This window comes from Epargyreus clarus, unplaced genomic scaffold, assembly GCF_041222505.1.
Source record: "Epargyreus clarus isolate Ecla_fem2 unplaced genomic scaffold, WU_Ecla_fem_2.2 ptg000026l, whole genome shotgun sequence".
NCBI classification, from domain to species: domain Eukaryota; kingdom Metazoa; phylum Arthropoda; class Insecta; order Lepidoptera; family Hesperiidae; genus Epargyreus; species Epargyreus clarus.
The window spans coordinates 2,678,837-2,702,798 of NW_027332233.1; the positions used below are offsets into that span (position 1 = coordinate 2,678,837).

Here is a 23,962-nt window from a genome sequence, read left to right on the forward strand (position 1 = left end):
ATTAGATTTAATACCGCAAATTACAGCCTAAGTTTAAAAGCCTTCAAGCAGCTTTTTGCAACGTTAATCGATTCGCGCTTAATCAATACCAATAATGAGTTATAACACATCCCTATTCGTTTCCTGTGTGGGCAGGGCGCGTCGGAATTAATTTATTCATGTGGGCCGAACAGTGGAGATGAGACACCCGGGATCGCGTTACACTCGTTAATCAAAGTCGACCGGGGAAGACTCTTGGATAGTTGGCTTCGGTGACAAAAAACCCGAGCGTCGAGTGACGACACGCCACTCCATCGTAATGGCCTTTTTACAGTGTGCGACACGTTAACAACGCTCTATGAGGCTGTTTTCAGTCGGCACGGGGACAACGACCCGACGATGCCCCTTCAGCACTTCCGAGCCATCTAAGGTATGCATGCAAATCACGACGCGCCGTGATTCATAGGAAAAAGGTTAATTAAATCTAATATTTTAGCTGTGATCTTTAGGCTCGCGAGTGGCTAATGAGTCAGCTCGCCGGGTAATCGGTTAGATCGGCTCTCGGTTGCGTCACCTCGGAGATGAAAATTATTTTTTGCTCCTAAACCCGATCCCGCCGGGACAGGACAAAAGCGACGAGACAGACATTGACAGACGTAAGCTGGCAGAGCTTCGGTACACTGACAATAGATCGATACTTGGCAAAAAGCCGCCGTAAAAAACGTATTTACTATAGGAATGAGATAAGCGCCTGTCAATAAGATACTGTTCGAACATTTATGTTGCCTACATAAATCTTCGAATCACATCATCCGTATTCTGCTGTAGGTATAGAATAATAAATGAGTAAACCTCGTACATATCTAATCGGCTCATGTCAATAACGGTTAACGATTTTGATTAAGATTTTGAATCGTGCAATTTTAATACTATGTTTATGGGAGTAATCCGAAACTTATACAAATCATTTATTTAAACAAAAAATAACTAATAATGACTTTTGCTAAGAATTAACAAAGACGTTATCAAGTCAGTTGTCGATTTGACTGATTGAAGGAAAACATATTTTTAAATGTATTTGTTACACATACATATTATGTAATACAAACAAACCCTCATAGCGCAAGTTCAAATCACAATTAAAACACACACACATCTGCAAAATCAAACGCACTAACACCAACATTACACCACATACCTAACCAGGAATATAGAGACGTTAAAATGTTAATGTAAAATTCAAATAAAGATCACAGTGCAGTGCAGTGCGCCGTTCGTAATGCCTCCTTAAATAATGCTGGATAAATAAATATCGAGGCGCGCGCATACCGTCATAAACTTGGCCGACAGCACCGCATAGTTACCTGCAACAAACAAACAAACGGACATTAGATAAATCCCGGCAGGCCTGCCCGGGACCGTCCGAGAACAATGGCCGTGGGGAGGCCAAAATAAAGGTCACAGCTAAGGCGTCCCATTAAATATTCATGCGATTATATTCGCATATTGTCGCAATGAAAATATTTTCAACCCTTCTAATGTGTACGACGTAATAATCCGTCATAGTGATGTGTCATTTGTCATAGTTCTATTACGCATTTAAATAACTTCATATTACAAGTGAATGTACAATACAATATGTATATAGGTATTACAGTACATATAGTACTGTAAATTCGAATGTAGAGGACGTATTTATCCTATCTTATCTATAATAATATTATAAAGAGGAAAGCTTTGTTTGTTTGTTTGATTGTAATGAATAGGCTCAAAAACTATTGGACCGATTTTAAAAATGCTTTCACCATTCGAAAGCTACATTATCCACGAGTAACATAGGCTATATTTTATAATATTATGAAATATATTTATAAATATATTTTGAGGCGGTATAAAGTTTGCCGGGTCTGCTAGTCGTAGATATATTAATAATTCGTAGTGTAAATATTATGTAAAAAAGAAATATATTTTTGGCTTTTGAAGTACAAGTATTACATATATGTACGCTTTTGCTGGTATTTCCCTATTTTTGTGCGAGGTCAATCACACAAAAATAGGGACGAATATAAGGGAGTAACTAGACAATTCATATTTCTTTAAATATTATTTATTAGATAAAAAAAACTTAGTAGGTAGACAAAAGATCAATACGCTTAACGATAGTGAACAATACCATTTAGAACATTCGATTATCGCAAGCTAATAAGGTGACATTGAGCGAATGAGACGCCGGCACGAGATTTCATGCTAATATTTTAATAACACCTACTTACCTAAGTTCCTTTGTCTCATTGTACGTTCCGAGCTGATATATTGTGAGTTAACTCACGTTAAATCGCTTAATGGCTCGTGTAATTGTGGACAAGGCGGATATAGCCGCCGAATTAACGTATAATGTTCATGCGAAATCATTTTAGGGTTGAATGACATATTCCCGCTCAAGGTCGCTCTGATTTAGTACTAAATCCCATACGGATTCATTTCATTGATAAAATAAAAAGTCGTATAATAATATGATAACATATTAAATTTTGTGTTAACTTTGCTTAATAATATTTTAGATACTAACCGACCACAAGTAATAGTATTGTTGTATCATCAAAATCCCATGTTTTGTTTAAAATATTCATACTGAATATGAATCTTTCCATCATGTGGCCCTTCACCCGTAATTTCTAAGCTATTATTCAACGTGACTTACAACCAGATAAACAAGCCATGAACGTATACACCCGACGTCGTCATAGCAACGTAAAACAAAACGACTTTTTTAATTTCCCCGTATAATGCACATCCGTCCATGATTTGACCTATGCTTTTAGTTCGTGAGCATTTCTTATGGACACCCATCGATTGCGGACGCCTTGAGAGCCATCTCGGGTCTCGGAGTGCATAACGACTGGGCGGTGCCGCTGCGCACGGTTTATGCTAATACCGCTGCACAGGCGAGTGACCACCCCTCTGGACCGTCTCTGACAATACATTCCTATACTCTGCCCTACGAATTAATATCCCCTTTCATGTTTACGAGGATTTTGTCTACTCTTTTTGCTACGAAATTAAAATTTTGAAAGACGATGGAACAAGTTTGGTTCGATCAGGGAGCACTTAGCGTGAAACAGTACTTGCGTTTCGATGAAAGGATGTGAATGCCGGCTATCTTACATATGAAGCGACTATTTAATCACTCAAAAATGCTACACATCCGTGATAGAATTCATGTAAAACACCCATTCGAAATGAAATTAAATATTTGCACGGCAGTTATTAATCATTATGTAAGCTACTCGCTCTTTTGTATGCCTTTAATCGTATAAAAATCAGATTATTAATAGCCCTAAACTTGCGCAAAACTTACTGGCCCGTACGACATCAACTATAAGAAATCCCTCACAAAATATTTCCCAACGAAAAGAAAACTTTATAAATTGATTTTTTATTGTCGCATTGTACTTGAAAGGTACATAATACCAAACTGTGACAGTTGCGTTATATTTTACGCGGCGGATATAAAACCTCATAGCCCGCTATAGTATTTCAAAATGTCGTTGAAATTAAGTGTTATTTTCTTGTGGATTACATTTCGCGACGTTTATCCACTTGGCTAACATAGATCCGCTGAATAAACATATTATGTTTATTTTTATTTTTGCGATGAAATAATTTACTTACATCTTGTGCGAATAACAAAATAGTATTGTAAAAAGTAGTTCGTACGTATATGAGCCTACAAAATATCAAAGTCTAAGTCTAGTTGAATGGCTAAATTCATTGCAAAAAATCAATAATATTTTTGGCAAATCTGCTGTAATTACCTATGTATTTTAAGTGACTTTATTAAAAAAAATACCATTACTAAAATATTACGTAACTTAAACCTTAATTAAAATGTACCCATACTGAAAATCGACTAGGAATTGCTCAGCATCATCTAAAAGAGAAATAGGATGAAAATCGTATTAAATTATATAAACTATTATCAACACCGAAAACGCCCAAAGGTCATGCACCCAATACGAATAGGAATGCGAGTTCCAAGTTTAGCGCCAGTGACGTAGCACGTCATAAATTATCATAATCCCGGAGACAAACGACCCTAAGCAAATAGCAATGACCGGGGTTCTAATCCCCGTTGATTGTGACGTATGGACGGACGGACTCGGTAAATAGCTGGGTACTATGATAGTATACGTTCAACTTGACATTAGAACAAATATAAACGTATTTATATTTCTCTATATACTCTCTATCAAATTGTTTATTAATACATAAACGGCTATTGAAAGACGAAATAGTTTTTTTAATGTTTTTTTTGGTTGTAGCTGAGATTTAGTGGCACCAAAAAATGCAAACGTTTAGTTACATAACTAACTACTACTACTACTACTCATAAATAAAAAGATAGCTATGTGTTTATTTTCGTTTTAAGTCTACATGTTGTTAATATTTCTTCTTAGCTTTGAGTTAAGTTATTGCAAGTCTCATCAAAAATTAAATGTTTATAATAATAATTATTAAAAAATAAAAATGACCGAAGCATACAAATTTATACGATTTCGTCCAATTTTCAACTATGTTTTGTTCGGATTTCTAGGCAAACACTTATATGTATTAATAACATGGATAAGATAAGACTTCTAAGTGCATAGAACAACCACCTAAACCATAATAATGCAGATAAAATTAGCATCAATCGGTATGCAAGTTTATATAGTTATTTATATTTAATTAGATCTATAACACACTCCTTATATAAATAATTATGTGCATAAATTGTTTAATAATTACATAAATCTAGATGTTTAATCTAGTGCGATTCGTCTATAAATAAACAATAATCTTCATATATTTATCAAACATTTAATTCCGTATGTTTGTATCCGCAAAACTCGAAAAGTAATCGATGGATTGACTTGAAAATTTTATATAACATTGCATTTCTATCTGAGTGTGTTTTTGTATACTTTTTTAATTCGAAATTCCTACAGAAAACAGATTGAGCGACAGCTTAGCGTGGCCGGGTTTAACTAGTGTATTATATAATAACTGTCCATCACAGTTGTACAAATGGATTCGGACTTGTGTCCAACAGTATAATACAAAAGATAAAAAAGAAATCTTAATTGTGACCTTGCATCCAAAATCGATAATAACAGACCAAAATATTAAAAACGCGTACATCAACAAGCTTACACTTCCGACACACAAGAGACACGTTAACAACGTACAACTAATATAATACGACAGATACAAAACAAAACGAAAACACGACATATCATAGAAACGGAATGCCGTATCTTCGTCGGATTGAGCCGTCCTGAGCGCGCGAGATTTACTGCGGCGATATCTCGCGCCCTTCCGCCGCTTGATAGATGGCCCCTCTAATTATATTTACGTAGCGCCGTTCGCGACCGATAAATCCTAGTGGAATGCTAGAGTAACGCGCGTGTTTATTGCCGATACGGTGCGCGCGCGATCGTGAGACGCGCGCGATTGTGTCGTCGACGCGATCGTATCGACGCGTCGTCGCAACATAGTCGTTAGGGGTAGCGACGCAGCTGTGACCGACCTGTATAACTCCAATCTTCTATGCAGTTAATATATTCATGGATGGAAAAAACCAGTATCCAACAGGTCAACTGCTTCAACTGTATAAAAAATATAAAAGACATGTAAGAATTATAAAGATTCCTTCCAAACTGTTATTAATCAAAACCTGCAATTACACTAACACAAAGTTACAAAATAATTCAAATAAATTTTTAATATAAAAAATTGTCAAACAAAAGTTATCCAAAACAGTTCAAACTCCAAACCATATTGTCTATTTACCCATAAATGCTACCAGCGACCGCGTACACCGTATTTCAATGCACAAACAAACAAACGCTTCCAATTTATCGACACCGATATAGATCGGGAATCGTAAACATTTACGACGTTGGTACGTAAAGTTGCACGACGCACGTGGCATGTCCTAGGTCCCGGCCGCAAATGGAAATACTCCGGAAGCGCACAATTAGCTGGATGGGTGTGTGTCAGTGAACCCAGATCAAGGTTAGAAGAGTGCGAACAGGGTTTGGTGGTGGAAATCGACACACATTTCTCCCTTACAGTAGATAAGTTGCGTGGCGTCAGTCACTATACCGACACGACACGCAGAGGGTTCCGGGTTTGATTCCCATCTTAATAATGAAATTAAATTTGTGTCCATGGCATCTATGAAAATATCCTATTGTGGGGCTATAGGCATCGAAAGATTTAATAAAAATTGTGCGGCGCTGTCGTTTGATTTTGAAATATGTAAAATATCTAAAAACTACAGAATAGTTATATATACGAACGAGGCGTACTGGATCCTCATATCTTACTTAACTGTTACAGAAGAAAATACCCCTTTCCATTCTTATAGAGATGGCATTTACCCAAGATTAGATAGTCTATACGCAGTACGCACGTTTCTTTTTAAATGTGTTAATAGAACAAAATCTGAACGGACACATTCATCAACGGCGCAAACAATGAAATCGAGACACAACTATGTCATCGATACTAGATCGCGAGGCCCCTCCGCCTGAGCATACGGCGAATTCGCTACGTAAGATAACAAACTGATAAGGGCACTCATAGAGCCGATAGTATGTGATCACGCGCTGGAAAATAGTCAAACTTTGTTTATTCACGATCATATGATATTTTTTACCATTTGCCTTTTCCCGAGGACTGAAAAGCAATTTTGGGTCTTGTGCATCACAAAAATATGTTTAAAAATGAGACATAAAATTAATCAGATTACAACAAACAATTTTGTTTGGAATTTTGATTAATGAAGTAACAACAAATTATGTGGGCATACGTAACTTCAGTTTGGAAAATGTGCCTTGTTACATTTATCAGACAAAAATAGAAAGCTTAAACATAGCACAAATTGCACAAGAATGCATCAATGGTAAGGGCCTATGATGCTGGGCTCTTTAATATGACCATTTAAATCTTTGTGACATAATCGAGAATAAATGACTATAATCTCGCTTAAAGGATCTGACCGAATTTCTTTCGTCGGGAAAGTCCGCGTTCTCATTACATCATTTATAACTCTCATAACTTTATGATTCACGAACTCCGTGTCCGGACGACTGGATCAGAATACCAGGTCATCCATAACTATTGCCTCACTCATTCACAGTGTCCTGTGCGCCTATCTCCTCAATCTGACATACGAGCCAACATAAATACAGCGTTCAGATGGTGCATAGTAAATCTGATATTGTACGAAATAAAATAAAAGAGCACCAACAGCGCACCATCTGATCGCATTCTAAAATTAGTAACTCACACGCGGTTGATAAGAGATAGAATCTTGCATGCGCATACTCTGGATGTTTACTACAAAAATATAGTCAAGATAGGCTGCGAGGCTGGCGTGGCAGGGCGATGATATCGCGAGAGTAACGTGCGAGAAGGCGATTATACAGATTCTTTCCCAAGAAAACCACTTTGACACAGGTCAAGGTGGGTCAAAATCGAACGACGATATCATCGTTCGATTTTGTATCGTGATACCGCGACGCCAAGAATAATAAATCCGTTAACTCGTTGACAACACCTGGGAGTGTAATCGGAAACGTTCGACGTGGATGAGATCTGTAGGTTACACGATACCCAGTCAATGACACATTTATGTACGACGAACGTTGACATAATGTATATGGTCGTGTATTGACATAACCGCGTCGTTAGGAGCGGTTACCAAGTCGAATCTCGATCAGGTGTATCGAGAGCGGAGGTACCTATGGCCGCCCATATCTAGGCGCCGAAGGTCGGCTAGACTTTCGCTAAGCCACGTCGTACCTCCACATTATGCGAGTGGCCCAACCCGCGTCGGAAAATCTAGTCGCCTACGCGTGCGCGCAGCGAATACGCGATGCGGGCACGCCGAGCGCATTACCATAGAAACAATCAAAAGTCAACACGGGAGCCGTGTTGACATTGGCCCGTTGTTACACTCGGTTTTGTAACGATATCGGGAGCCCGCATTCCGACGCTCGCTGTTAAATGAGAGGCGCGATTGTTCTCGATCGGGTGATCGCCCACGTGGAGCGCATTGTCGCGCCGCCCGGCACACGCTTGCACAACCCTACCCGGCTACAGCAGGTGAACATTCGCTCGCTGAAATGGCCTTGCCGACGAAGGGCATCGGTATTGCCCATTGCAGGTGCCAGATTGATAGGTATACACCTAAATGTAGACAGGACATGCGTTAAACATGGTTGCAGTAACAAAGCAGCGTGAATAGTAGCAATTTTCTGTTTGACCCGCACTCGTTAAGCAATTTAATTTAATTTGGCTACACCGGATAATTAGTGGCCAGTTACGAGTAATCTTAAAAGTAGCTTAGTAAGCTTAGTAAGCTTGAAACGTGGGAACGGAAGGTGAACCTACTAGAACGTGTAAAAGGTCCCGAGCGGGCAGTACACATCGCGGTGGCCTCGCCCGCGCGCCGCTCCATACGGATCGGATTTCGTTCCGCAAAGTCGAGATAACTGCTACCGAGAGCCGCTGCATACTCGCATACTGACTTTGAAACTCGCCTCTAGCCTTATTGTGTCCTCTTTTAGCCGTAGTCCTATTCAAATAGGAAGTACGAGGTCGTCCGTACCTAAATTGATTAGTGGAAGTTTCCTCGTGTCTCCGTAGTTAGTCATAAGTGTAACGCAGCGGCCGACCGGTCCGCCCGGCTAAAAACAGAGTTCTAATAATCGACACTCCATCTAAAATAGCCGCGTGACAAACGAAACCGAAAGTGATGCGTGATGCAACGGTCCCGAATTTAGCTGGTGCGGCCCAGGGCGGTGCATCGGCCGCGAGGCACGCTGCCCCGGCGCCGGGTGCCAAGCGGCTGGCATTTCGCACTAATGACACGAATAAGATATAAGCGCGGATAGCCGCCGACGGAATCCGACTCAGGTATTCGGGCCGCGTGACGAATCAAAATTAAACACCGGCGGTCCGCGATGACGTCGATGTTGAACGGCTAATCGCGCCCTTGGTGTGGCGTATTCGATTTCCATTCCGAGTAACAACCTTCCGAAGACGACAGTATGCAAAACAAGGCTCCGACGCGAGCGCATTCAATCGGGGGAGACACGCGCCGCGCAAACGGAAATGCGACGGATTCAATTGAAACTTACATCATTTTTTTTCTTGACACATAGTAGTAGCAATTAGGCATTCAATCCAACCTGATCTTGTCAAAGACATCTTGTCTCAGTCCAAAGACATGTCAGAAAATTTTAATAGGATAGATGTCAATGATGATACGCGTCAATACCCTGGTGATCAAGTTAGAATATTCATATCAGTAACCAATAGTAAAACCAAAATATAACATCATATTCAAAATGTAAACAAACGCGTGACATATCCGTTCCAAGAACGAGACACTGGGGGGTATTCGCAGTCGCTCGTCTTCCGCGATCAGAGTGCATCATAAGGGCGAGGGGGAGGGCAGGAGGGAGGGGGGGAGGCGGTGACACGGCGGGCGCGGGTCGGAGGTCCGGCCGCATTCCGCCGCCGCTTGAAAGTGAAACCGCATCGGCGACCGACCAACCAGCTGTAGAAAGTCAACGATTACATCTGGCCGGTGCCGGACGAGCAAAAACTGATATCTCGACGCCGCACTCCCGGGAAACGAGCCGCCCCGGGCCGCGTCGCACGGTGAAATTGCCAATAACCGCCGGCCACAATCCCTTTCATTTACTCACTCGGGCGCCCGCGGACCGATGAAATGTTGAATTTCACTCAACTAGCCGCGATTGACCCGAGGCTAACGACGCACAAGCTCGCACTCGCCCAATCAATGGATCTAACAATAGAGACACTTATCGAATTCATTCGATTTGCGAAAGCGATACGGTAATTCAATAAAAACCGTGATCGTTCAGTTTCATAAAATTGCTTGTTGAAAAAATTCAATCGAATAATCGTAAAAAAATCTTTTGATATAAAAACGATAATACAATAAATTACGATATTATAAAAGAGAGAACAGAGTTTAATTTTTTCAATAAATACTCAGAAAAAACTCCCAAAATCCGCTACGTTAATATTTACTCGGAACCGGCGATTTAAATCACCGTACGCTTATTATTACGTTTAAAACATTTATAATGAACTTGACAAAATGTCCGAATTGGCTGGTTAATTGCTCACTCCAATATAAATGACCGCTTCCTGCAATTTTGTAATGTTTACAACCTCGGCGAAGTTAAGGCGCAATTTATGTGCACTCGACTCATTAAGCGGCCGTGCAACAACAATTAAGTATTCAAAGAAATCCGTGCACTCGCACGCCTGTCCTAGTTCTATTGAAATATATTTACATACTTACACACTGTCTAGGAACGCTGTGGTTCGATCGGTAGTATAGTTACACGCAGAGCTAAGACAAAATAAAGGACCACATATACAGGTCACGACGAAAACTTCGCCTTGCGTAAAACACGACATGTGCCCGATATAAGTCGCTTTTCATTTTCATACGTTAGCTCACTACTATCATATTTTAAACAAGTTTTTATTGCCACAATGATCTATAATTATAGATATTTCTGCAATACTAATTACCAAGAAAACAATTACGAGAGGAGGGTAATAAAATGCACATAACATAGTTTACTATCAGTATGCATGTAATCATTAATTAGTGTAATTACACGCCAGAGAAGTAGGGAAGTGGGTGATGACGTTGTGATACAAAACTGGCCTATTTCGATATAAACGAACAAAATCGTGTCAATCGTACAGTCGTAATGAATTTTAAACAGGCCCGTTCATTTATGGTCACAAATGAGGGTACTATTTTTCCGTATTTTATTTTATTGGGACGGACTAAAATATAGAAGGTAGCCACGTATTGAGGAATACTTTTAAAGGGATTAAATCATGGTTTGGTCGTTTCTGAAAGTAAATCGTACACAATGACTGACAATCTTTGTTGTGCTACAAATGATATTACACCCGGTGCACTGTACCAAAAATACTTGATTTTTTTTCTTTTTTTTCACGGGAATTTTTACAATGGCAACAAAGGGGTAACTGCCCCATGCGTCTATACAAAATAAACACATTTCATTTCTTAAACAAATATTCATAATTGAATTCCCTTAAATAGTTACAGGTAAAAATAGTGTATTATGTACCGTTATGACTTTATGAATAATTATTTTTTGTTACCTTATCATGTCAAATTAAGGACAATAATGAGGCGGAAATGTGAATTTAAACGTTTTTGTAATTATGCATGCTCTTTATTTTAGTAAATAATTAACTTTTTCACGTTCTTTAAGTAGAAACGCCATATGATAAGTGGTTACGTTTATTGTGGATGAATAACAGCTGTAATCATGTTAATGAGTATTTCTTATGAACGACGCATAATTACTTGCATAAATACTTTATGAAATAAATATGCATGCGTACGCACCTCTCTCCATTTCTCAATGGGTACTAATTTCTAGTTATTACTCTAATCAGCTGATTTTAACAAACTTTAGTAATTTTTGCTTCACTTTCAACGAGGATTAGCAACTAACCACAAATAAGACGGGTATCATATATATGACGTTTTTCACAAATGCATTGATATACCTCATTAAGTTGAACTCTTACTGTTCTTCTAGCGAACTCAGGTCATAAACTATTTTTAGACCAAATTTTACACAAATGCGTTCAAATATAATTTAACAAAAAACACATAAACTTTCACATTTATAATATTAATTAGATTTTGAAGGTGGTAGAACCCTTTGTGGTTTGACTCCGGCGGCACCACCGCCACACCTATTTCTACCTAATAACAGCAGTGTTAGGCGCTGCTGTATTCCGGTTTGAAGGGTGTGGTAAGGGAGATAGACTTTTCCGAAGCGTTCCAGCTTCGTCCACAGGGGTAACGGCGCATCTATGGCCGACCTCAGGTAGGAATACCTAATCTTATCTGAGGTTACATAATTACAGATGTCCATGGGCGGCAGTAGCCACTTACCATCAGGTGGACTGCATGCTCGTCTGCTACTCTTATATTACAAAAAAATATATATATCTGCATAACACCCTAAAAGAGACACCATACTGTTGTTCCTTTCGATAATTAATCATTAATGAATAAAGATAGTTTACTTTTAAACAGACAAAAACTATAAATTGCATTCTCAACACAGTTTACGTCTACCTTTTGGCATACAAGGTGTAAATTTCAAAAAATCCATGTTATTAATGGCAGAAAGTACACAAGTACAGATAAAGATAGTTTAGTTTTAACAGACAAAAACTATAAATTAAAACGCTTTCTACACTCACAACCACACACTAGGATTCCCTGTATCGTGGATGCCATGGACACACACATAGACAAATACACAAATACCCAGACCCAGAAACAGAAATCCAAATTCATTTAGATATCTGTCTGGCCGGGGATCGAACCCTTTGCGCATCAGACCGGTATGGTGACCGCTCCGCCACGCGGTCGTCAAATTGCATTTTTGCATACAAGGTGTAATTTTTAAAAAATCCAATGTTATTACTGCCAGAAAGTACACAAGTACCTACGGCGGGGGTAGCGGGTACGTTTCCTAGTCGGGGTAATGTATTCGTATGCATTATGCATATAATGATCGTACGGGTTAGACCATTGAATGTCGCCTTTGTTTATGTATAATGCTGGTTGCATAAAGATAATATTATTTCATATTATTGTCCGCGAGCGAGCCTCAAGATGTCGTATGATTTAACATGCAACTTGCAAATTGTAATATTGTTAACCCTTTGTTTATAATACCTAGTAGTGTCATTTGAAAGTACAATGGCTAAGAATCTTTGCAATTTTTTATCAAAATATAAATAACTAATGAGCACGCTTATAAAGTTATCTATAAATAATGTTAAACAGACCAGGAGTTGTCTTTAAAGTTGAGGTGAAAGAAGGAATGTTTTTGCAATTTATTGATGTATTTTTTTGAGATAAAATTCATCATAAAACTGACCGAACGACTGAAAGAACTGACCCTTCTAAACTACGTAAAATGTTTTATTTTAATTTACGTTTATATTATAATTTATTTAAAAGTACACATTTTTGATGTTAAAAACAAACAATACCAAAAATAACTCATTTAAACGCATACACAGATAAACTACGTGAACTCCATATTTTGAAAAAGTTATTTGAAGCGATATTTTTCATATTGTACCGCCTATCCTCAATGTTATTTTAACCGCCATCCTGGATGTTATTGTAGCCCCTATGCTCAATAAAATATACAGAACGGAATTCCCATCGCATGTTCAGATTTAAAAAATAAAGATAGATTCCAAATACTGAAGAATACCAAAATTCTGCTGAGTGCGTTAAATTATGCGTAATTGCATATATTATTAGAGATCATAAAAAGTTTAAATTCTTCATATAAAGGAATTCCATCAAATGGTTCATCCATTAACGCAAGTGCACGCGCTTCAATACTACATTCTGCGGTGGTGCTATCTTCCTTTTTTCATCTAAGATCGCATGATTATTTTCCCAACTGTTCACGATCCGTCGGCCTAGAAAAACCTAAAATGGGTTAGACGTAGCCGCTGCAGTGTGGCCGGCTTCGCAAATGGGTCGGTCGTAATTTATCACGTAAACAATGCCACATTCCAGAAACACGCGAATTATTTAACGCTAAAGAATTCCGGGCAAATGGGTCGCCGGCTCGCAAACATATTGAATTCCCAGCGCAAGTAAACAAGTTGATGACCAGGGTAATAGCCTGCTTGGTTTATTTGAAAGTAGGAATCCCATCTTCTTGTTGCTTATGGTGAAATAGGGAACAAATTTTATTCAATAACGGATAGCATTGGACTCTACCTAAAGTTGACCAGGAATACGACTGGAATAGTTTCAGCTGGCGAATGTATGGCATACAAATGACAGAAGTATTTTAGATTTGATTATGGTGGCACCGTATGAAATCTATAACTCTTTTTCTGCTTTGAAGGGTGTGATTAAGGCTAATTCTATTCTCCATGTTATTAAGACGTAAGATTATATGCAAAAACGGTAGAGACGACTAACACCAGACTCCTAGCACGCTTGTATGATACATTAATTACATAAAAATATACTCCAACCAAGATAACATGTGCTACAATTATGTTACAGTCACTAAACTTTAACTTCATGCTCATTTACTATTTCCATAATACAAAAAAAAACTTGTGTAACTACAAAGGTGTATTTACATTGAAATTCCTTATCGCTGACGAGACGCCATTTACACCATACAACTTATAATAATAAAATTATGAGCAATACTTAATATCGTACTTATAATCGCTTTAATAACTATTTTTCTATGACGCATATAAGTTATCTCAGATCATATACACATTACTATGTTAATAATTTATATTATTTAATAATACGTTAGTATTTTTCTTTGTTATTATTATACAGGGGTTTTGTAGCTAGAAAAATACAGGTGCCATAAAATAAAATACTCATCCTGTCATTATACTCATACAAAAGTTTTTACTAAATTTAAATAAGGTTTAGTTTCCGCACATTATTTCCGATATGAAATGATTCAGTTGATTAAAAATAATGTTTTTATCATTATTACTCATATATGGAAAACACAAATTTGCCAAATAAATTAAACACATTGGCTAATTTAAATAAAGTGGTTTTTCCTGTATACAAATATTGATGCTATGGGATTGCCTCATATTGCTCTAGTTAAATAAACACACTGTATGTTAAATAAAAAAAAAACAATGTTTAAAGGAAGTTAAATTCGAATTATCGTATCGCTAACGAACAGAACCTGCTTAAAACCAGTTTCTTACAAAAGACCTCGTGATATAAGTAGGTGTCGCTGTGATTTTCGATTTGCTGATTTGGTCTCGTGCATTTTTAATTGACAACAAAAATATATCGATGATTACGTCCAAGATACACGATAGAATACCAAAAAACATTACTATTGTAGGTCAAAGTAAAGATTTTTATGCAGGTGAAATAAAAATCCATAGATAACGTGTTTAGTTTCATTTTTTTTATTGATAAATGTTTATCTCTCGGTTATCTTTTCTGCGTACTACAGGACTATAAAACTCGAATACAATCATTTGACGTTTTGACAATATAACGGCATGAAATTCAGTGCATCTCGACGATGTACCGCAAATTCATAAAACCATAGACAATTAGTTACACAATCTGTAAAATAAGGCATTCTGTTCAATAACAACAATTACTGTCAACGACTGAACGAACGATACGTCACGTCACGTCGGACCGACCTTGCGTCACGGTGCGATCGGCGGAAAGATCCAGTTGATTGTTACGGTGTCACGTGTTGTACCGTGCACACGTAAACAAACCCATCACCGTTTGACCCGCTTTCAATATTAATGAAGGCAAGAGATCGATACCATTAAATTATTAAGCAGCTTAAAAATATAATTATTATATATAATATCACAAAACAAATTAAAACTACATTTCTACAACATTCCCGATCTTGGAACGATATCTCAACTGCAATAATGTAATCATCCATACCTACAGACACGTAAGTTCGCTTTTATCAACAGATACACGGAAAATATAATAGAATTAAAACAACGCAACGAGACTTTATCTAAAACGGCCACTGATAAGCAATCAAGAGCGCGAGCCCGCCGCCACGACCACGGAAAATAATGAAATGTACACGGCGATATGTAAAACGTGTAGGAATACATTAATTAAATGGCCTGTAACCGTCAGAGATGAATCTCGTCCATTGTAACGTTGGGAACGAGAACATGTTGTTAACACATCTCAATCTCGAATAATTTATTGATGCGAAGATGCGAAATATATTTCTACGAGTGCGCTTAAATCACATTGCGTATGTGTGGCTGCAATATTTTCAGGTGTAAATTAGCGGGTAAAGGATCTCTATATTTGTAGAAAAATCACGTCGTGACCATTTAAAAAATGGTCAATACTTCGGCTTAAACAAGCGTATTATTAGCTAAGAAGTAGCCGTTGTAATGATTTATTTTTACTACAAGAAAACCATTTTTATTTTCGTCCACCGATCTGTCAACTCTTACAGTCAGACAGTTCTAAAAACACGAAGACTTGCGGAAAAGTTTTCCATTCAAGGTCTCCTCTCATCAATCTTCACAACAGAAAGTATTTTACACCTTGTTTCGTAATAGCCGCGTACTAAACGACAAACGTGTGACAAGTGTCGCAAGAATGTATTCTAATAATAAATCATTGAAGGCTAGAACGCTGATGACTGAACACTCATTATAACGCTGTTACAAGTGTAGCAGTGACTTATTATGGTGTTTTAAACCGTTAGTTTTGCGTACAAGCTCAAATTACGCAAACTAATATTAAGACATATCAATAAAATAATTTAAATTAACTTGCTACGTATAAACGAATCAGGATAAGAATCGATACCATACAACCAATACCCCCATTGAAAGGAAACATAACACCAATGAAAATAACTCGGCGGTTTACAACCGACAGAGCAAAATACGGATTAGAAACTCAGCCTCATTGTTTTGTATAGGTTAGATTTACAAGCGATTATTCGATACAATCGTATAACAACTCTATTTCTAGATTTATCGACGCGTTTCACTTTCGTTTAAGTGAACCCAGAACACGATACGTGTATCAATACATAAAAAATGATGCTTAATGCTTTGAATCTAATTTATGATAATGGAATCAAAGTATGCTAAAATGTTTACTTTCGAAATCATAAATCAGATGAAGCATCCATTAAAAAAACAGGTAACGGCCGAGTGCTCAGCGCCACCTAAAGCTCGATATTACTTTGTTTGTATTTATCGTCGTAGACTGAACTTAAATACAAGAAAATTAATGTTGAATTTTGAATGACAACAAAGTAGAATAAAGCTGCGTTCTCAGTTCGCATAAGTAGTTAAAGAGAGCATGTAATTCAATAAAAGTGCACCTTCAATATCAAACGTAGGTACTTATTTCCTTTTTATACTTATTGTACGCATTATAAGCAGATAGCGATCTCTGGGGTCCTGCCACTGATAAAATTGCGTTATTAATGGTACTCGATACAGGTATTTAATATTTTCATTTAGCTTGCACATATTTATTGCAGAATGAATTTATTACGGTCGAAGCGTAATCATGTCTGTTATTATTAATATTATTCACTATAGAATGCACAGCGCTGTGGTACCTGATGCCAGCCAGTATGTTTGAATTTAACGATAATTTTACGAAACACAAAAGGAATCCTTTTTGCATTCGATTTTTAAACCTCAAACCTTTAATTTTTTTTTTCTATATCAATGGATAAATCGATAGAGCGCCCGCACAGGACGATAGAATTACGGGAAAAGTTGTTGGACACGTTTACCGGTATATACCACGTTGTACCAAATGCTGACACACTTTCACACGTAATGTGATCGCGGCCCTATGTTCATCCTAACCAATGGATTGGACACAATTAAGATCAAATAAAAATAAAATGAACTTAATAAATTTTATTGTAGATTATCATGTTTATTTATTTAAGTAGGTATATATAATTTAATGTTGAATGGAAACGGTTATTGAAATTTTTACTTAATTTATGAATAAAAATATCCTTGGGTAAATTTTATTTGATGCAATATTCTTGGGGCTTCTTAGTTTTATAATATTAGGCATTAACAAATTTAATAAATAAGTCTTCATGGACATTTTAATAAATTTATGTCAAAAAACTTATTGTGTTTATACACAAAGCGGAATTAAAACTTGCTATTTTTTTTAAGACAAATGTGAACAGATTCCTGAACGCTGCAGAACCTATGAATGTAGTTTTAAAAATAGTGTTGTATGCATTTATTAATATTATAAAAAAAAATGATGGCAAACTGTATTTTGTAATAATAATTTCTCTAATTGACTGATTATGTCCTTTAATCCTAATAATAAACTGAAACACTTACAATGGCTGTGTATTTATAATATATCATATAGAATAAAAAAACCTCATCACTTATGTAAAGTTAAAAATTAGGAAGTACATTATTCAAATGTAAGCAATGAAAATAAAAATTGAATTGCTAATTTGCAATTTTATCCACATTTGTTTATTCATTGTGTTGTAATTATTATAATGTATACATCCAAGGTCACTAAGATTACAAATTTAACTACCTGTGTTGCATTAAATAGTATTATGTAGTAGTAAAATCCATAAATGTTAACAACTTTTAATTGACATATTTAAAAATTAGGTTATTTTATGATTCAAATTCTTAAATTATAGATAAGATATGTTTTGTCTTAAAAATAATTTATTAGTCACAATTTCTTCAAAATTATATTAAAAAATAATTTAAAAATCACAGTTCTACCAGTATGTATTTGATGTGCCAAAAAGGGCATTATTTGTAATTAAATTTTAAATAGTTGCTGTGCAAGAATCGCTTTTTTCTAGATGAAATATTAACATACAGTTGTGAAGCAACAGGTAACATTTCTACATTAAACCTATTATAATTTATCGTAAAGACTAAATAAACAATAGAATTAACATATTATCACGAGCTTAAAACATTTGTTGGATTTCTCACTATAAGCATTCCAGTGCACGCTAAATAACAGTGTTATCTGTAAATTATCAAGGTGCTATACACTCATCAGTCATCTTTATCTAGAAGAGATAAACACTAGCCTGTTAGCTTCACAGCCCTAGTGGGAATGAGACTGATCTATTGTGCAAACCCTTTACAACTACCAGCGTCCAGCTGAGTACAACACTAGCTATGCATCTACATTATGACACATTCATACAGCCAGCTATCAATGTTGGCCATGAATATTTCATATGCTGTATCTAAGTTTATTAAAACACTTATGGGTGAAACAACAATACTTGATGGCTTAATTTTTTTGGATTACGACAATATAAACTTAGGTAAAATAGTTTTTGGACCATAAATAGAATTTTAAAAACTTTTTGGCTGAATGAAATTATTTATCTTTGAACTCAAATAATACTATCAAAAGTTTTATTCAATGTCAACGTAATTTAGAAATCAAAAAGTTAGTTTATTCACACGTGTCGTGTCATGATAGTTACTGCAGCGAAAGTTATCAACAAAACTGTGTCAAATTTGAGAGTCGCAAGCCATGCTTGTTGTTAGTTGTTGCTGACCTTGCAAAGGGTGTCTGTTCGACGTGGTACACGTCTGTGATAGGCTCCGTGCGCATGATGTTGCGGAGCCGCTCCTCCGCCAGCTCCAACAGTCCATCACTCGCCGTCTTGAAGTCGGCCTTGCTTAAACCACTCAAAACACTCATTTTTACGTGTAGACGACTACCGACCGAGCCGAAAGGACAACAATATGCTTCAAGTCTCACCAAACAAACACTTTAGTCCTTATAATCAACGAATACACTTATACGTTAAACAAGGCATCGATTAGGCGATATAAAACATTTTAAATGCCTCCGGTTTCTCAAAAGGTAACTGAATGCTCTCCCTTGTCATTGCGAGAAGCGGTTACGGTTACGAAGGCTCCAGCTTCACTGCGTTAGACACGGTAAACATATAAACATTTGTATCACTTCATCATTTGACGCAATGAAAAGTAATAAGTTGTTTATTTACACTCGCGTTTCGAAAAAACTTAAAATTGACAAACGCGGCAGGACAGCTGCGCATCGACGAGTCGATCGCACTTCGCCGTACACGTTTCTGTCGCTCGAACTCGACTGAGCCTCCGAGCGGCCGATACGATTCAAATTCCAACCTAGCGAATGTCGTGGTTCCGTTGTTTTAAGTTCGAAAGTTGCATAGCAACGCGATGTTACTACATATCAAAACGTTTCCATACATTTGTAACAGATGTCGCTAAGTGTGACGTATACATTTTAATCTTATCGGTATAGATAAGCATTTAGATAAAATATTTAATATTTTAAGTGTGTTTAACATATGTTGACTATATTTGTATTGTTGGATATTTGTTGGTTTGATAGTACTTCACTAAAATACACTTCATAGTGACATCTGTTGATTAATATAAGAACTTAAATACACTCAAGGTTACTGTCAAGTCACAACTTTATTTCGACGTACAGTTACAGATGGCGTTGACAAAATTGTATATAGCGTTGGCCGTTAATGATACTTTCGTTTGATAATACGGGTAAATTAAATATGTAAAGGATTTATCATTATGTTTAACGTTTTATTGTAAGCTAAGACTTCGCTTCGCAAGTTTTTATTTAATAATACTGATGTATCAAAAGAGTCCGCCCGATGGTACGTGGCTACTGGTAACTGGTACTGACTTCGCAAGTTTTTCAAGACAAGAGTCGTACCTGAAGTCGTCCACAGATGCATTGCAACTCTTGAGAACCACAACCTACAAATCGAAACTAAACCTGTAAACTATGCTGTTATTAAGCACAAAGAAGGTGTGGCGGTGGTGCCTCCGGAGTCATACCTCAAAGGTTTTATCACCTTAAACGTACTACATAATCAGTAAAACAAATGATTTTGCTCACAGAAATTAGATACATGTCTGTGAATTCCATTTTTTCCTTTATTTCTTATTCCCATAGATACTTGTTACCAAAACCAAATAGGATTGAAATTTAAGTTATATACATTATAACAAAACACTAAAATCTGATTATAGTTTAAATACTGGGGTAAACATTAGTAATTTTATTTTTTGAGAATAGAAAATATTACAGGTAGCTTTACAATTGTCTGCAATAAAATAAGGAGATTAGGAGACAAGCTATTTTTTTTTAAATTATCGGAATGGGAAAATATTTGTATGTATGATACTCAATAAAAGGCAAAAAATATTATAAAATACTTCTCTTTAAAACATTCTCAATTATTACGATAAAATTTTTAGTTTTAAAATTACTTAAAGACTATTTTACCTATGTGTACAACATCTGATTTTTCATTTTATCTTAAGACAATATTTTCTCCACATTCCAGACTTCATTCAAGGAAAAAATGTTCTTTTTGTGTAGATAGTAGGGAACTAACAACTAAGCATGTAGCCTATTTAATAAACTGTCAATGAATATCTGTAAGTCGAACCAGAAAGGGTTTTACCACCTTTGAAGATGGGACATTGGTGATGTCACCACTTTCAGAGTTATGTTCTAAGTTATTAGCTTTATATTTTGTACTTATAAAGAAGTGTATAAAAGCACTGTATGAACAAATATATAACACAAAAAAGAAATATTATAATTAGGTCAAAAATCTTTTACTTTACTTAACCTTATATATTCAGTTATAAAATATATCATAAGTATAAAATATGTACATTGAAATTTGTTTTATTTTAAAATCCTTATTACTATGCATTTCAATCATCTGAGCTTGTCTCAGCTGAATTGTCTTTGCGTCAGCTACTAGGAGGTAGGTATTGGTTGACAATTTCCATTATTTGTCTCACATCCTCCTCTGATAACCTCTCTTCACTTTCCTGCACTATCTGAAAAATAGTAAGCCAATTTACAATTTACATAGAAATCTTGAAAATTAATTGTAATGATTTAATATGACTTTTATTATTTACAATCTGTCTAAAACCTTAGCACTAAATGAATCTTAAATAATTGGCTGTCATCCATTTTATGTCTTATTGCTGAACACTGTACGCTTCTCCCAACCAGATATCTGGAGCATAATACTGTGCATCATAATTCATCATGTTGCTTAAATGCTCATTTGTAGAGGAAGATATGATTTAATATTAAACCAACATTGGTTGCTTTCGAACTACATGGAGTCATGACTAGACTGAAGTTGTCTTTTTGCTAGATATATATGAGGTGAGCTATGGATGTGTTCTCTACCCCCCACATCTCTTGTAGAAAGAAACCCTCTATTGCTATTGAATGATAATATCCAGGAATAAAAATTAAAGAAGGAGCCATCTTAAGCACAAATGAGAATGTGAAATTTAGCCCCTACAGATCACCTTTACAGTGCCTTTTCTATTCTCAACATGCTTAACACTAATTATAAGGCTTGGCTTCTTTCTAACTATCAAATTTACAATTTTACCAGTTGTATCTCCACTTCTGTTCGCGGAGGGGTGTTTACCATCATCAGCTTCTCAGTCTTTGTCAACTTGAAATTCTTCATAGCATCCAAAAATTTGTGAATAGATTCTGGACTTTGATTTTTGCATTCTGTATCTTGCAGGTAATGTACTGTCTGTAACATATAAGAATAATGTTTGAAGAGTAGATAACTTTACTTAAGATATTGTCTGAAGTTTATGCAGGAACAGATTGCCTGAAATGATATTTATATGGGATTGGTTAAAATAAAATATAATGGAGTGAGCATGGTGCTGGTTCCAATTCATATTATATATTATGTAGTCCTTTTTTTTTGTTAACGAGGGGGAAACCTTCAAAAGGTATCTGGTGCCGTGGGAGTGACACAGGGTTATGTGGGAGTCTTACTGCACTAAAACCCCTCCAGTGGCCGTCCTCAACTCGTACTCTCGTACTCGTACGACTCAAATGTATTGCTAGTCACAATTTAATTTAACTATAAATAAGCATATAGAGTATTTATCTTTTGCTTATTTTAATAATTAATAATATCCAAAATAATATTTTTAAGGATAATTTAGTTTTAGAAACAAGTATTGTTGTTCACATTTAATTAGGTGTGACAGTGGTATAAGCTTGGTCGATTTGTACTAGTTTTAAGTAAAATATTTAAATTGACTACTAAGAGAAACTCATAAAAATGCCCACGTACCTCATATGTCACTGTGGCTAAAGAACCTTCTCGTTTGTGTTTCTTCTGTGTATTATCTTTAAGCTGCTGAAGGATCCGCATCACTTCATAGTTGCTAAGAAATGCTGCATTCGCTTTTATGCTGGAATAACATGAAGAAAAATTATTTATACATTAATTAAACAAAATTTTACTCATATAGGTACATTAAACTTCAGAGAGCAAAAAACATTTTGGCAGAGAGATTTCCCGCCAGGCAAGGTGATTATGTGTGGAGTGGCAGAGATTCTCCAGTCCCAATACTCATTGCAACATCTCTTGATGAGGTGCAAAAAGTAGTCATTAATTTGATGAATTAAGAATGGATATGATATGAGCAACATTTATGTTGTTAATGAAGTAACTTATTAATAAATATAATTTGATTGCATCTGTCCAGCCGTCAGCCTCTATTAAGCATTCCTAGATAAAGGAAAATTGGGCATACTTGCTCCAAGAGGTGAAGATCATGATGCAAGGGAAGACTGATGTAAATATGTGGTAAATTTTAGTGAGTTCAAGTTTCACATAACATTAAGTTCTTTCTTGAAAAGGTTGGGTGTCTTTAGACTTCCCCAACCAAAAGCAATAAACAACATAAGGTAAGTTTCACTGTAATCGTTGAAGCAATTTCTCCTGTATTAAATAGCTTAGTCGCCATCTATGATATTCTAAGAGACTCTTCGAGCCACTACTTCAGGGACGTGACAGAACTGCGCCTTAGACGCATTGCTGCTTTTAAGGATTAAGTTGGAAGGCCTCATGTTAATGTGATTTCCTTAGTGCCTTACCACAATAATATAGTAGCGCTAACATTGTTATAAAGCGGACTAGAGAAGATAGTGTAGTCTATAAAATGTATAGATACTAACGTTTCCATGATACTTTATTCTTGCGATGATTTTTCAGATAAAATTACAGGGTAAGTTAATAAAATAGAAACATATTAGTCTTGCAGTTTATCGTAAATACTGAATACTATGATTAAAGAATCAAATTTATCCCATAAATTTAACTTCGGTCAGCTATCAGCTGTCAATTGTCAAGACAATCGACATCAACTTCAGATGTTAGATTATAATTGACGTTTAGCTTTATTTTTCATTCTGACA

The 23,962-nt window shown here is 36.2% G+C and overlaps 2 protein-coding genes across 3 annotated transcripts in view; both read right to left on the reverse strand.

Annotated features, from left to right (window-relative positions):
• Drak (Death-associated protein kinase related) overlaps positions 1–19,812 on the reverse strand; it is a 274,078-nt gene extending 254,266 nt beyond the window's left edge. For both annotated transcript variants that reach the window (XM_073087563.1, XM_073087562.1), the window contains exon 1: positions 19,230–19,812. In XM_073087563.1, coding sequence (XP_072943664.1) covers positions 19,230–19,375 — 146 coding nt within the window. In that variant the 5' untranslated portion in view covers positions 19,376–19,812. The remainder of the gene's footprint in view (positions 1–19,229) is intronic.
• A 1,082-nt stretch (positions 19,813–20,894) lies between these two features.
• On the reverse strand, positions 20,895–23,898 carry LOC140753490 (DNA-directed RNA polymerase III subunit RPC9). Its single transcript, XM_073088128.1, has 4 exons — positions 23,723–23,898; positions 22,833–22,953; positions 22,122–22,274; positions 20,895–21,546 (listed from the first exon to the last, which is right to left on the reverse strand). Exons 1-4 carry the CDS (start codon positions 23,728–23,730, stop codon positions 21,457–21,459), a joined length of 372 nt encoding a protein of 123 aa, XP_072944229.1. The 5' UTR covers positions 23,731–23,898; the 3' UTR covers positions 20,895–21,456.
• Between the last annotated feature and the right edge of the window lie 64 nt (positions 23,899–23,962).

Bases quoted from the DNA above. Each gene is read 5' to 3' on its own strand.
- LOC140753490 (XM_073088128.1), bottom strand. The intron at 22,275-22,832 runs GTACGTGGGCAT...TATATGTTACAG, and splicing joins TAGCCACAGTGACATATGAG to ACAGTACATTACCTGCAAGA. The intron at 21,547-22,121 runs GTAAAATTGTAA...ACTATTTTTCAG, and splicing joins CAGAAGTGGAGATACAACTG to ATAGTGCAGGAAAGTGAAGA.